The following is a 15,020-nucleotide window of genomic DNA, read 5'->3' as shown; positions in this document are numbered from 1 at the left end:
AACTAGGATCAGCTACCGTATTAATGATTCTGTCAACGTCACCGAGTAAAGTTTCATGCAGAGTAATGTCATCCCTCCCGATTGTATGGTAATATGGAATCAAAATAACCATCAATGTCACATCCTTAATGTGGACGAGAGTTGTCTCGGAACTCCAATCCGTGCTGGGTTCGGAGGTATCATTCGAAACAATGTTGGTGCCTACCTCTCTTGTTTCTCTGGCTTCATTTCCAGAATCGACAGACATTCAGTTAGCTGAACTCACTGCCCTTCATCAAGGCTTACTCATGGCTTCTGCAATGGGAATAGAGGAGTTGGCTTGCTACTCGGACTCGCTTCTCTCCTTCAATCTTATTACAGGAAGAGCTTCAAACTATCATGCCTACGCTGTCTTAATACAAGATAGAAAAAAGATCTCTTATCTGCGCATAATTTTTCCGTTCATCATTGTCTCCGTGAAGGAAATCAATGCGCGGACTACTTGACCAAGTTGGGATCTTCATCAAATGAAGAGTGCTTAGTTCATGCCTCCCCCCCTCATGAGCTTCTTGATTTAATTCGTTTTGATGCTATAGGAACTCTATTTCCTAGAGCATAGTTTTCTGTTTTTGTCTCCTCTTCTGTTTTTCTCTTTGATATGTAACCAAAAAAAAATGTCATAAATCATACACCTAATTAATGTCAAAAACCATAAGCATTTTCTTTGATAGTGAATGTGTTTGCAGCCGTGGAAATATTGGATAAGAAAACCATCATCTATTTTATTAATGGAGAAGCTTTGATTTTTGTAGGAAAAATAAGGTTTATTTTCATAAGCATCATGCTCATTATTATGAAACGAGTAAGCATACTTTATTTCTCGACATTTTTTTTAAGATACTCTCTTGCGTTAAAGAAGTTATTTTAGAGTTAGGCATTGAGCTGCTTCTTTTTCCAACCTATGAGTTTCTCGCGCTCCTTATGCAGTTCGAATTATAGAATCCAAACGGCATAAACACCCCATAAAAACCTCTAAAACACGTTTAAATATTTCAGATTTTAAATTTTAAATAAGGTGTGCGAAAAACTCATAGGGTGAAAAAAATAACAATCTTGGAATTAAATGCTTGATCAAACGCCTAGAGAGCCCAAACATCTATCAACTTGCAACAACATATTAATTTTCCCCTTTTTTATTCAATTTAATGATGCTATCATCTATTAGGCATGTGTTTAAATTTAAATTCTAAGTTAAGTGAACAATTCAATGATTAGCTATAAGTAAGTACTAATTTGGTTAACTGAAAGTAGGAATAAAATATTATTGTGTTAAATCATTTGAAACAGATGTGCTACAGTTACATTTATTCATTACACATAGCTATATCAAGGGGGGCGAATACTAGTATTTTCTATTACACTTGGCTCCGTCCCTGCAGCTATCAAGCTTTAACTGCATGATTTATTTGTTCACTTCTTATTTTTCAGTAACACCATCGTGTATTGTGTCAAGCACCGAATTGTGATTGGCTACTCTTTATTCTTGAAGAAATCGGGATTCTCTCTAATTCATTCTTATGATCTCTCCTCTAAAAACTCATACCATGTTTACCCAAATTTTGTTCTATTACTGTATTTAACCGTTCAATCATTTCAATTGAGAGAAGAGTTTTCCAATCTCCAACTTTGCCACTACGGAAGAAAGCTTTATTTTCTTCCCCAGACGGTAATTTTCCAAACTTATTTACCTCCAAGTTGCTCAGCTTCTCAAAACTACACAAATTTAATATATCATCAACCACTCCTTTAGATTCTTCTTCTTTGGAGAATGGACACCCCAAAAACTCAGCAACCTCTTTCAAATAAAAACAAGGCTTCATTTTCATTTCTTCATATCTCAAAAACATCACCTTCTCTTGCCTTTCCAAGCTTTCTTTCCAGTATCCTAATAAATGTTCCCAAAAGGGTCCAAACAAACTCACACCTCTAGAAAATTTCTCAAATGACTCTTCTAGTTGAAGGGTTTCTCTATTTTGTGGCCTAATCTTGTTTGTGAAATGCCACATTGAAGCAAAAGTGTCTTTAGGATCTCTACACAAATACACCACCTTACAAGTTGAATCTTTTATAGATTTTGGCAATGATTTGTAAGGAACATGTGTAGAAAATAGCCTTGGAGCTGAAAATGAATTAATATCGGGAAGAATATCTTTCTCGATGTAAAGGCTAAGCTCCAAGAAAGGAACAAGAACATGAGGGTTGGTAGTGAGCAAAGGATGGTTGTTATCATGAATATTTGGATATCTCTTACGGTTGAGCAAGGCGAAAATCAATGCTTTGAGCCAAGTGGTACCTGTTAAGGTTGTCAAATTCGATTACTTGCGAAAACAAATCGAATGTCAAAACTGATATATGATAAAAAAGAAATATATATATATATATATATATATATATATATACAAAAAAACTATTCAAAGTTATCTATGAGATAACTGAGCAAAATGACCGAGCAAAATGAGTTTCATTTCCGATTTTTCTAAAATTCGAGTTTACAGCAAGTAAACTCGAAATTATTGCACGAATCAATCGACTTGCAATTTTAACAAACTTAGTACCTGCTTTTGGAGAGGTAGCAAGGATTATATCTGTATCATGGGCTTGAAAGTGCTTTTGAAAAGATAAAACTCCTTGAAGATGCTTTTTGGTTTGCCAAAATCCTTGATATTGGTGAAGGTGGGTTGAAACCCAGCCTTTCTCCATTGGTAAGGTTTGTATCAACTCTTTGCATTCTAGGGTTATGTCATCTTCTTGCAAGTATTTAGGAAAATGAGAGTGTTCATCACTTTCTTCCATAGTATTCATATAGTTAATGAGCAATGCTGGGAATAGAATTGTTTGAAATTATAGTTTGTTTTGATGCACATCCCTTTATATATAACTCTAATTAGAATATAAGAAAAAAAAAATCATTTTCTAATAAAATATAAGTAAAGGAAACAAATAAATTAACTAGTGGGTTAGTAAAAAAAATAAAAAATCAACTAGTGGGGGACAACATCGACAAGTAAGAATATTATATTTTTTCTTTTTTTTTTTTGGTAGATTCTATGGAGATTTTTTTTTTTTTTTTAAGGAAGATTCTATGGAGATTTCTTTAAACATTTCAATTGAATTTGAAAGTTCATATTGTCAAATTACCCTGCCAATACTTCCCACCGAAGTTGAGATATCCATACTTCTCTTGAAGGAACCATTTTTTTAATTTAATTTGATATATATATATAGAGAGAGAGACAAAAAAGGCCAACCATTTTCATGCGATTACAAGTAACCAAAAAAGTTGTTGTTTTAAAATGATGATAACAATTGTCTACAAAATTTGTCCGGGATGATAACAATAATATTTTATTTTTTTGGATGAAATAGAGGGCATAATTATAATAATTAATATAGGAAGATCAGAAATGGCTAGATTTAGTAACAATATTGTTTAGATTTCTAAAGACAAGATTGATTTAGTGACGATATATAGATATGCTCATTTTTCATTAAGTAAAGTATCCTGCAAGAGAATTATAATGATTGACTGATGAAGTTAGACTCCTGCAAGAGAATGAACTAATGTAATGAGTCTTTGTATCCTCCTTAGCTTTCCGCTCATACACAATCTTGTAATGAGTCTTTGTATCCTCCTCATAAATCCTGCAACTGCTCACCAGCTTAGAAAATACTCGGATCTTTTGGTAACCAATTGCTCTCTTGATCTCAGCACGTAAACCGTTCTCGAATTTGATGCATTTCGCTCAGCAGTCTCTGCAGTATAATGCGGATAAAACCTTGCCAACTCCACAAACTTGGCAGCATACTCAGTCACAGACATGTTTCCTTGCTTCAACTCAAGGAACTCGATCTCTTTCTTCCCGCGAACATCTTTCGGAAAGTATCTGTTTAGAAACTCTCTCCTAAACACAGCATAAGTAACCACAACACCGTCTTGCTCTAAGGTAGGTAGAAGACTAATCCACCAATCATCAGCTTCCTCAGCTAGCATATGCGTTACAAAACGCACCTTCTGGACCTCTGAACACTGCATCACGCGGAAAACCCTCTCAATCTCTTTGAGCCACGTCTGGGCTCCATCAGGGTCATATCTTCCCTTGAGAGTAGGAGGATGATTCCTCCGAAAGGTCTCTAGCATCCTCGCTTCAGCACTTGCACCAGCATTCGCATTAGGCTGATGTCCAACAGCTTGAGCTACAGCTTCTAGTGCAGCAGCAATCACAACATCGTTTCTTCCAGCCATTCTTAATCTCTACAACAAGCAACAACAACATAAGATAGTAATAAAATTATTACTAAAACTCGACACGACTCTTCTAATTGACCGGACGGACCGACCTGCTCTGATACCAATTGTAACACCCCGTTTTCCCAACTTAAAAATTTCATAAACATTTATCAGAGTAAACAACAGATAACGGGATATCACACTTCTTAAAAATCATAAAACAAATAATTAACTAATTATCCTTCATCATAAATCATCAACGTAATAGCAGCGGATTAAATTCTTCAACATAAATTGTCTTGGCACGCAGGCCTCATAAAAACCATCTCATAAGTTCAGTTAAGCAACATAATCATAGCATATACGCAAAGGAAAGAGAAATAGCCACTAAAGATCCCCTCCCATTACGTATCAGAGCAACCTAAGACTCAGTGAGGAATAAATCACTCACGACAGCAACACCAGCAACCTACTCTTGATCACCTGCAAGTTACTCATACGAAGAGCAACATTTCCAAGCAGAAGGAGTGAGATTTCACAAAACAATAATATTAAACATACAATTCAACAATTATATTTAACAACATACAATCATCAACAAACCTTTTTGGAAAGTATTTTGTACATTTTCCACGGTCCATGCAAGGAGAACTCGTGTTTTGATCCCCACATGGACCATGTATCATCAAAGATGATACTATATTGTACAGTTCAGAATCACGGTCTTTAACAGGGATTTCGGCGCAGATTATTTTGTCAATTTTATTCGGATGAGCGCACCTAAATTCTGGATGAAGGAAGACCAATATATGAGCGTGCAGAAGTCCTCTTTTTTGAAATTCAATTGTGTAAATCACTACGCGCATAAAAATGAATCAATAACAATTAAATATTTTGACAATATGTTAAAAATAAACTTAAAAAGAGTTCAATAATAAAAATAGAGTAGATATACCTGCTCTGACTTTTCCAAATATGTCGCCTTTTTTTATGTCATTTATTAAACGATTGAGTTTTATCTTGAATATTCTGCTCACGAAATCTGACCTATCCTCTGGTTTTAATTTGTGCTTCTTGAAAAAATCCACTAATTCTGGCCACTTATGATTGCATGTAAATGTTATGAACAGGTCTAAATATCCTACCCATGCGCAGATCGCCATTGCATCTTTGTAATTTTGAATCATATATCGAGCTCCACCCACAAACTTTGATGGCAACACAATCCGCTTCCCAGCTGAAGATGAAGATGTCTCACCTCTGAGTACTGCCTTGGCCAACCCTCTATACATATAATCTCTAACTTCTTTTTGGTGGTCTCTATACCATTTTAAACGTCGTGACTCTATCATACTATCAGCATCAACCAAGAATTATTGAAACAACCGTCTAGAATACAACAGAGCAGCCGGATCTTGTAATACTCTCTGTTGGATAGTGTAAGCAAACCATTCTTTCATGGAAACAAACAATCTTTTTATTGAAGTGTTGGTTGGCCTATTGGTAAATCGAATATCACGTCGAAATCCATTTTCTCCTCTTGTGAAGATCAAGGGGTATTGCAGCGGTAAGTAAGATGGTTCAAACACGGAGATACGCTTTAGTAATCCAGACCGTTCTTCAACGACGACATCTCTCTCGGTGTTTGCGGCATCATAATCACCAACCACCAAGGCTGCTACTTCTGAGGTAGTTGGCATATTATATCGTCTACCGTCGTTGCCTCGTTTGCCTATGATGCGTAGCTTCATTTTTGGAGCATCATTATCAGATAGCTTTAATCGAATCATTCTAAATGTTTTCACATATGAATTAGATGAATCAAGAGCATCTTTTAAATCTTGCACAATAGATGCCTTTATTGAGTTGTTATCATCTTTCATCCTACATATGAATTCACATGAAGCAAATTAAATTACTGATTTATTCTTAATGTAAACACATCTTCCTAAATCAAGCAAGTTAGCATTAAAGCAAGTTGACATCCTCGAAGACTTGTTAAGAAAGTGACATTTTGTCAGACATGTTCAGACTATTTATAAATCCAATATTCATAAAAATCGCACAAAAAAGATGACCTATAAAGTGCAATATATAGAATACATACCATGGTTATTATCAGGGACATTAATGTCTTCTAAGTTCTCACTCCAATCCATGTACGCACCTTCATCACGGCTTTCAGACCACCCAATACTACGACTGCGGTCACCTTTGCATCCTAGTTGTCGTGGTTTAAGGACATATTTTCCTGGTGGAATGGGCGTAAGTTTATGTTTTCTTCTGCTGGTGGAACGATCCAGAATATCATCTGTTTATTGGATAACAAAATTCTGAGACCGCTATGGGTATTCATAAGAAAATTACAGCATAAGAAAAAAACTAAATAATCTAAGTTCTGCAAAAACTTTTACCGTTTGTGATGTCAGTTAGCGGGGAATTTCTTCCATGAACTTTGCGCCTCTTGCTTTGTTCCATTTTAGCAAAAAGACCAACAACAGAGAGCACCTTTACTGTTATGACATACACAGCCGATGGAGATTATAAGATGTTTGCTTACACAAATTATTGTGTTTACTTACTAGTAATGTGTAAGTGTAGGATGACTGTTTAACTTCAAATGTTATTTTGGCATTAGTGTAGCAGAACTGCTGAGCAATCATTGATGTCTATTGTGTAACATAGAAACACCTTGGAAATCTAATTGACCAACTTATGAGTTCCTTGCCATAACTCACATTGTGGTACGCAGTGCATTAATTCCTTTAACTCACAACTGATAAAATGCATGTATTGAGCACCGTAAATGTTATCTTTCATTAAAAGCACTACAAAACTGCAGACAATGTATATGAAATGGTTGATTTTATTGAGCGAACCGTACATGTAGTTACGATGACACCGCGATTTAAAATATGCAAAAAGTACCGAATGTTGGTGGAAACGATATAATTTAGTATGCAACAATGCCGGATTTTAAAAAACGAAAATGAGTTTTGAAACAAACATGTGAGATTAGTTATAACATTATGAATGACGATCTATATTAAGATGCAAAATGCCGCATATTTAAAATACAAATTAAGTATTGAAACTTATAAGATACATTATATTAAGTATCCTTTAAACATAGACGAACACACGTTAAAGTAAAGTTATAAAGGTTACGGTGACACCGCAATTCAAAATATTTGCACAGCAAAATAATTAGTTTCGTCAATAATGACAGAAACTATATTGGTGCAATTGCTGCAACAATCCAGAAAATAATAGGAGGTCTCGTGCATAATATAGTATCCTTTGCTAAGTAATTACGGCGTTGATTAAAAATGTTCTGCAGAAAAGAAAATGATCAATCTACTCGTATAAAAGAATGTCCTCTGAGTCCTTATTCAACATATTCAAACTATAGTTTAATTTATAGTTACTTAACAAACTTATTTATGCATTTGGCATGACTATTATGGCGTATAACAATCATTAACAAAATATATTGAACACTGTTATTACTATGACATGAATGTAAGCAACTTCTTGTAAATTTTTGGTGTAACTTGCAAACAAAAAATTTAGCTGCTACTAAAGCATCTCATTTGAATTCACATAAGGTTTAAAATACAGTAAATAGAAATTCCAGTGGTGGTTTTCTTAAGTTTTCAGTCCATATGGAGGCATGAACAAAAGTTTGGTATTTTTGTGATAAACCACATAACTCAGTTCAGACCCTTACGTTACGGATATTTCTACGAAAAAGAACAATACATTTTTTAACCTTGAACCTGAAATTTAGATTCATACATTTCAATTATAAGATAAATGTTGAACAAACTTAAAACTTAACGTAAATGAAAAAAGCAAGAACTTAAAACTTAAAAGAAATGATCAACAAACTTAACTTAAAACTTAAAACTTCAACAAACTGCAAAACCATGATAGGTATTTAAAATTCGAAAACAATCGAATACGACAACGACAAATGAGCAAAATATAAATATCCATCCATACTTTCAAAATTTTGGAAAAAAGCAGGAACTTATTTTAAATTACGGTGACAGACTTTATTATTATTATGATACACGATCGGCTGGTAGGCAAACACTTCCACATTTACTTCTTCTCAACCTTGACGGACTTCAATTTCACAGCTTTGGTTGTTGATCCTTTTGTCAGCTCCTTTTCAATATTAATAAGGTCCACAGTTTCAGCAGATTTCTTGCCACTTCTCTTGCTAGCTGGTGTCAGTTCATCGACTGCATTTAATTGGTTACGCATTTTTTTATCAGACTTTGTTGAATCCCCCCTTCAAGTAGTCGAACCTGTCATATAATATATGGAAAAAGTCAAAAACAACACAACAGTATGCTTATTGAAACTTTATCCACAAAAATGAATGAGTAAACAAAAAAAAACTTGAACCGCTCACCTCAATGGATGGTTCATTTGACAATGGCGATACATTGACGTTAGGGTCATCAACTACTTCCTCATCGGAACACACCTACAATACAACATATTAACCGGATTCAGATGATAATGCTTCGAAGAAGTGAAACAGTTGACTATTATATGGATAGTAATAACAAAACTACCCTGATCTTATGTAAAGCAACAAATTTCTTAATCAAATCAAGGTTGTCAAATGTACGTTTCACTGTATAGTTGCGCTAGTTGTGTTTAAGGTTGCCATCAGTTATCTCAACCTTAAACAACATCTGTTTTCGCTGAAAGATCTCGAGATCAGATGGATAACCGCTATTATTATTATTATTCTGACAAAAAAAAAACAACATTACAACTTTATGTCATAAAAATAAATGTTCTAACTACAGCAAGTGTGCCAACTATTCCAATATTCAGCCACCATAATTTATATTTGCCTGTGGTGGAGCATCGATCAACTCTTACACACTTTTCCCAACAAAATTTTGGACATTACGATCAAACAGGATAAAACTAGTGGATCATGTTGTATACATTACTTGAACATGCAACTTAAATCTAGTTACATGAAGTTGTAAAGAATTATAGTCAAGTTATATGATATATGAAAACTTAATAGTTGTTGCTCATAAATTGCAGTACTAACCTTTGAACTGCATTCCTAGATTGATTACACCTTCCACAGAACATCCTACCAGCAACAATTGTGACCCTTCCAGCACACTTTGTACATGCCTCATAATACCACCAATGTTCTGCCTCAATATCACAAATTGTTGCAACAACAACCGCTACACATGACTGCAAAAAACATCATATACAAATCACTACAATTATAAATCTCCAAATGATTAAGGTATATAGTATTATGACACAAAAATATAATAAACTTACATCAGTCGACTCAATTATATCTTCAATCATCATCATGTGCAATTGAAGCATATCATCAGACATGGGCACGATTTGCAAACCACTTACTTGACTCACACCCTGAGATACCTCCACATCAACACCCTCAAGTCTGTCAAGAAGAATACAAAAATAGTTAGCATTATCAATTATAAAAAAAATAGATGTTTGACAATCAATAATGAGATGAATCGTTATTACTTGGTCATATATTCTCTAATGGCAGAATCATCTGAATTAATAATCAATTTTGTCCCATGAAATGCATTCGATACTCCCATCACGCCAAAGTATTTTTTTAATTTGCAAAGTTGCAACACAATCACAATTGGAAACGATCCACTCTGACTTGTCAGGTAGGAATGCATTTGTCTAGCATAATCCCCCCATAGTGAACAGTGAATCCTATTATTTTTGCGTAAGAAAAGATAGGAATGCATATAAGACGATAATTAAAAATTCGCCTTATAATTCATACAAAATCCACACTTAGCTTATATAATTTTGCTGACTTACTCCAAGTCTTCTAGTGTGATGTCAATTAGTTTGCTTGTCCTCCCATTAACCTCCTTATCTCTTATATCATCCTTCTCGACGACATGTCCATTGATGTCTAAAAACACATATATAGAAATGTATCAGTAATATGATCCTTAATATAAGAATAACATAAGAATATATACCAATAACTATGCAAAATTTAAGGTTGAAAACGTGACTTACATATGTATTGTCCTTCGTTTCCTTATTGCATAACATCGTTAAAAGCCATGAAATCGAAATGGTTGTTTGGTATAACATTTTAATCAACCTTGGTCCACGTTGTTCAATCAATCAAATTCAATATAATTTATACTTATGACTTGTAGTAACATATTTTGGATCATTATGCGTGAACAATACATTCTCAACTTCATAGGCTTGACCTTCCTCTACCTCAGACTTAATTTTAGCAACCAAATTCCTTTCCACAGTAGCTTGAATCTTCTCTAACTACATAGAAAAAACTAAATAAGTTAAATGAACTAAGTGTTATAAAATTACGTTATTAAGTTCTACTAAAATCAAATCGCATACCTTGTGAACACGTCTAGCAAACGAATAATCAAATGCAAAAAAACAATAGAACTTGTTCACAATATAAATGGGATAAGTGATGGACTGAAAGGAAAACAATGGTATTAAGGAAACAATAAAATAAAAAATATGATATACCATGCAATCAGAGGCTTGATGAAAAGGCTAAGGATATGAAGATGCAGAATCAACAGAAAACATATTTATCATAGAGAAGCAGAATGAGTCTCCCCGCTACAAAAAAATGAAGAAAAGCAAAAATGAAACAAAGTAGATCATAGAGAAACATACATTTATCCACAAATTGAATCAGAAATTGAGAAAGAACAAATTGCATAGCTCTGTCGACAGTCTTCAAATGATGGTGGCCAAAGGTGGAGGAGATGAGGATTTAGATACCTAGGTGAATGGAACTGTTGTGGTTAAAAATAAAAGAGTTAAGGTGTCAGAAGAAAGAGATATGCTCACGCTTCTTTGTAGCCTACAACATAGGGATAACCTTGAGTAGTTCAAAATCAATAAATGTCAATTCAAACCTTACTTTGGAAAGACACAATAAATTAGGCTAGAAAATAGAGATAACCTTGAACCGTTAAAATCATTAAATGTCATTAAGTGTCATAAGCAATTAGGGAATTTGAATTTGATCAACGGCTGATATGAAAATAATGCCTAAAGATGGAGATCTAACGGTCATGATTGTTTGGTGCCATTTCACTTAGAATTAGGGTTGGTACACTTTGTTAGCAATGTTAGCTATATTAGAAATAAGTTTGATTAATGATGAATTCATGACTTATATGCTAAGAATATTGATGGGTATATGTTTGTGTTGAGAATCCATGAATTTGAATGTGATAAATGTGATGTTTGGTTAAGTTGTTGTGTTTTGGTGACTTTTGTGAAAATGGGTAAAAGAGGAGAATTGTGATTTTGATGATTATGAATGGAGTTATGGAGTTGTTATGATGAGTTGGATTAATTAGAATATCTGTTTTGAATTGTTAAGTTTAGGCGAGGAATCGTTTGGGGTGAAAATCAGGTTTTTGAGTAAAAAACCGTTTTAAGCACTTTTGAGAAATAAATTGTTTTGGGTTCGAAAACTATATTTTGGGGTGAGTACTTACTGTTTAAGTGTTTGGAATGAATTTGGTGAAAGTGGGATCGAAGCAGATCAAAAATCAAATTTTTCCCGCACGCGAAAAACACAAAAAATCTTGTTTTGCTGTGACAGGTAAAACGCACGATCTGCATCAGGGAGTGCAGGGATTGTGCACAAATCCCTGGACCGTGCGTTTTTTAGGAGCAAAAGTGCACTATTTGATTTGAGTGTAATTGAGCTTAAATGATTGGTTTCACATAGCTTTGTTTTGAAAATGAAATTGATTTCAAAACATGAAGAAAATGAGATGAACTTTGAGAATTTTGAGAAACAAATGGACTTTGTTAAACCAATATGATATAACTGAATTACTAATGTGTTTGATGATATATAGGAATGCTTTGTTGATATATAAGGGTTTGGTATCCTACTTTTGTTGAGATAAATGAAAATAGACGATTTTGTGAAAATAAACGAACTTTGGCAAAATGAGGAATCATGGTTTGATAACTTGTAAATGATTTTGTATTCATTATAATATAATGAAATGAAAATGAACTAATGATGAATGGACGTATAACATGTTGTTTGATGTATTGTGGATGATTGTTCATCTATTGTGCAATTTGCGCTTATGAAATGGTGTTGCGTCTTTATGGTAATTTGATGATGTTTTCCTGATGATTATATATGTGTATAACTTGATGGTGAATATATGTATATCCATGATGGTGTTAATTATGGAGTCGGTGATGGTGTCAAAATTGATGATGTCGTGTATGATCGTATGCATTTGGTGAGTCATATGTTCATGCATTCATAAATTTTCATCTTTTTAAAAAATGATCTCATATCTTATATATAAAAATACTTCAGTCTCTTAAACGCATGGTGATAAGGATGAAGTGAGAAAGTCCAATGAGGTAGGTGGGGGAGGGAAGGAGGAAGATGTGTTGGAGAGGGTGAGTGGTTAGATATAGCATTGAAAGACTATGATAAAAATATGTTCTCTACTTAATCTAATGGTCAAGATTAACTTTCCCATGGTGGAAACTCTTTCCCTTTCCCATGCTGGAAAAAAATCAATTTGGATCCTTTATTTGTTATTATTATTCGAGGGCAAGGGAGATGTTGAAATAAAAAACTCTGGAAAAAGCATACCCATGAGATGCAAGGAAGTGTTAACGCGTTGGTGCATAATGGATGGATATGAGTCACTTAACTCATGTTTTAATCTCAACCATGCATTTCAATAAGAGGGTTAACATTTTTATTAAGCAAACATAAATTATATTAAATAAAAATGAAGAAATACAAAGACTAGGGGGACATCAGACCCAAACCAGATAGTCCATACAAAAATGTATTCATCCCAGGTGGTCAATACAAAGTGGCAGAACAACATAATGGACTCAGCTCTAATCATTTCTAACTAACTAACAAATACTAATCATAAGCGCAACCAAGCAAATCATTTACGCCTATTGTTCTTACAAAAAGATATCATTCTCACTTGATAGGTCCACGTATTGGATATATATATATATATATATATATATATATATATATATATATATATATATATTACAATCTAAAAAGACACACTCGTATTCATCTCAAATCCCACATTGATATGCCAACGTAACAAGGCGGGAGCGATGAGTACTTTTTGCTCCATGTCCCTATTACCTAACATGTTCATCAGCTAACCAATCCTAACCAACTCGCAACCTAACCACCTACAATCATTATAATATATTGGTAAGCAAAAACACATGCGACAAATAGATGACTATCTAATTTGATCAGATCCCCACAAAGCATACATAATTTACCGCTAAGATCAACAATAACCATATTTCAAAAGAGATTCAAATAGGTAGAAAAGCTATCTTCGAGCATCATCCATGAGAAGATAATTACTTCGGAGGGGCCCCAATTTTTTCAAACCTTAGCAAGAAGTTGAACATCCTCCTCATGACGTGCTCTCAACATATTAGAAGCAACTGATATAACTGTGTACATCAAACTGACTGAGTAGACACCATTCATGTCATACATACAACATCAGCCTCAAACCGTCCAACATCTCATGCTTTTATATATATATATATATATATATATATATATATCAATTGATATAGTAAGAAGAAATTTTAAATCTTTACCGATATCTTCCTCCAATAACAAAGAATGTTTAAATCTGACCTATACAAAATAAACATTTAAATATAAGCATCAATTGGATTAAAAATTTCCTGTTAAAAAAAAAAAGATTAAAATCTAACAAATTTTGGTTATGAATCTTACATGTGATTTACGACGAGTCACCTTATGTAACACCCCGTTTTCCCAACATAAAAATTTCATTTAAATTAATCAGAGTAAATCATCACAAACGGAATGCTACACTTCATAAAAATCATAAAGGGAATAATTAACTAATTTTCCTTCAAAGTTCGATCAACATAAATATTCAAGTCGCATAGAAATTTATTTCAACATCTAAAATAGTCTTGGCACAAAGGCCTCATCAAAACATCTCATATAAATTCAATTAACAACTTAATCATGTATATTCATAAGCAATACGTAAGGAATAAAAAATAGCAACAAAGTTCTCATCCCGTTACGTATTAGAGCACCTAAAGACACGGTGAGGGATAGCCACTCACGACAGCAATCAACAACTACTTATTCTCGATCACCTGCAAGTTACTCATACGCAGAGCAACATTTCTAAGCAGAAGTGGTGAGATTTCACATTCAATAACAACAAGCATATAATTCATCAAAAGCATTTAACAACTTATACTTCATCAATTAATAACATTAATCTTCTTATAATACTTCATTAATAACTCAATCAACTTCTAATCATCATTATCTTCATATACATTACATTACACACAACGTCATACAGTAACATAAACATCACATCATAATATCCTTTTATAACATCATATACTTCACATCATAAACATTATCATATAACAACATAATCACATCATAACAACATCATAAACAACATAACAACATCATAATCATCATCATAAGCACTTCGTTAACGACACATGGATAAATAACAACGTGACAACAACGACACAACTTCAACTTAACAATGCAACTTAAACTTCTTATTCATCTTAGACCATCTCGACAAAATGCAACTACGATCTCTTAATCATGCATGTGGTACCAACTAGGGCATCAAGCCCTCAA

General features: G+C 33.7%; 2 protein-coding genes across 9 annotated transcripts; both read right to left on the bottom strand.

Moving 5' to 3' along the window:
- Positions 1–1,276: 1,276 nt before the first annotated feature.
- Positions 1,277–2,865, bottom strand: LOC11405563 (cytosolic sulfotransferase 5). Its single transcript, XM_003599736.4, has 2 exons — positions 2,595–2,865; positions 1,277–2,332 (listed from the first exon to the last, which is right to left on the bottom strand). The coding sequence occupies exons 1-2, from the start codon at positions 2,839–2,841 to the stop codon at positions 1,569–1,571; spliced, it is 1,011 nt and encodes a 336-aa protein (XP_003599784.3). The 5' UTR covers positions 2,842–2,865; the 3' UTR covers positions 1,277–1,568.
- Positions 2,866–8,163: 5,298 nt separating this feature from the next.
- On the bottom strand, positions 8,164–11,223 carry LOC11405562 (uncharacterized). Of its 8 annotated transcripts, none has more exons than XR_003010047.2 (9): positions 10,988–11,223; positions 10,697–10,780; positions 10,343–10,612; positions 10,136–10,232; positions 9,821–10,024; positions 9,602–9,731; positions 9,354–9,508; positions 8,691–8,765; positions 8,164–8,583 (listed from the first exon to the last, which is right to left on the bottom strand). XR_003010047.2 is itself a non-coding variant. In XM_024778187.2 (8 exons), the coding sequence occupies exons 4-7, from the start codon at positions 9,985–9,987 to the stop codon at positions 8,744–8,746; spliced, it is 474 nt and encodes a 157-aa protein (XP_024633955.1). In that variant the 5' UTR covers positions 9,988–10,024; positions 10,136–10,232; positions 10,343–10,612; positions 10,835–11,215; the 3' UTR covers positions 8,164–8,583; positions 8,691–8,743. The 8 variants fall into 8 exon arrangements, 5 of the variants coding, with proteins under 5 accessions (XP_024633955.1, XP_024633956.1, XP_024633957.1 ...); XR_003010046.2 differs by having other exon boundaries at positions 10,697–10,709; positions 10,835–11,221; XM_024778187.2 differs by lacking the exon at positions 10,697–10,780 and having other exon boundaries at positions 10,835–11,215.
- Between the last annotated feature and the right edge of the window lie 3,797 nt (positions 11,224–15,020).

The sequence above is a fragment of the Medicago truncatula genome, chromosome 3 (genome assembly GCF_003473485.1).
Source record: "Medicago truncatula cultivar Jemalong A17 chromosome 3, MtrunA17r5.0-ANR, whole genome shotgun sequence".
Lineage (NCBI taxonomy): Eukaryota > Viridiplantae > Streptophyta > Magnoliopsida > Fabales > Fabaceae > Medicago > Medicago truncatula.
Note: the sequence above shows the minus strand (reverse complement) of the source record. Positions and strands in the feature narration are given on the sequence as shown.

Excerpts from the sequence above, each read along its gene's own strand:
- LOC11405563 (XM_003599736.4), bottom strand. The coding sequence starts at position 2,841 with ATGAATACTATGGAAGAAAGTGATGAACACTCTCATTTTCCTAAATAC. Across the intron at positions 2,333-2,594 it reads TGCTACCTCTCCAAAAGCAG|GTACCACTTGGCTCAAAGCA; the intron begins GTACTAAGTTTG and ends CAACCTTAACAG.
- LOC11405562 (XM_024778187.2), bottom strand. The coding sequence starts at position 9,987 with ATGCATTCCTACCTGACAAGTCAGAGTGGATCGTTTCCAATTGTGATT. Across the intron at positions 9,732-9,820 it reads ATTAGAGAATATATGACCAA|ACTTGAGGGTGTTGATGTGG; the intron begins GTAATAACGATT and ends TCTTCTTGACAG. Across the intron at positions 9,509-9,601 it reads ATATAATTGAGTCGACTGAT|TCATGTGTAGCGGTTGTTGT; the intron begins GTAAGTTTATTA and ends TGTTTTTTGCAG.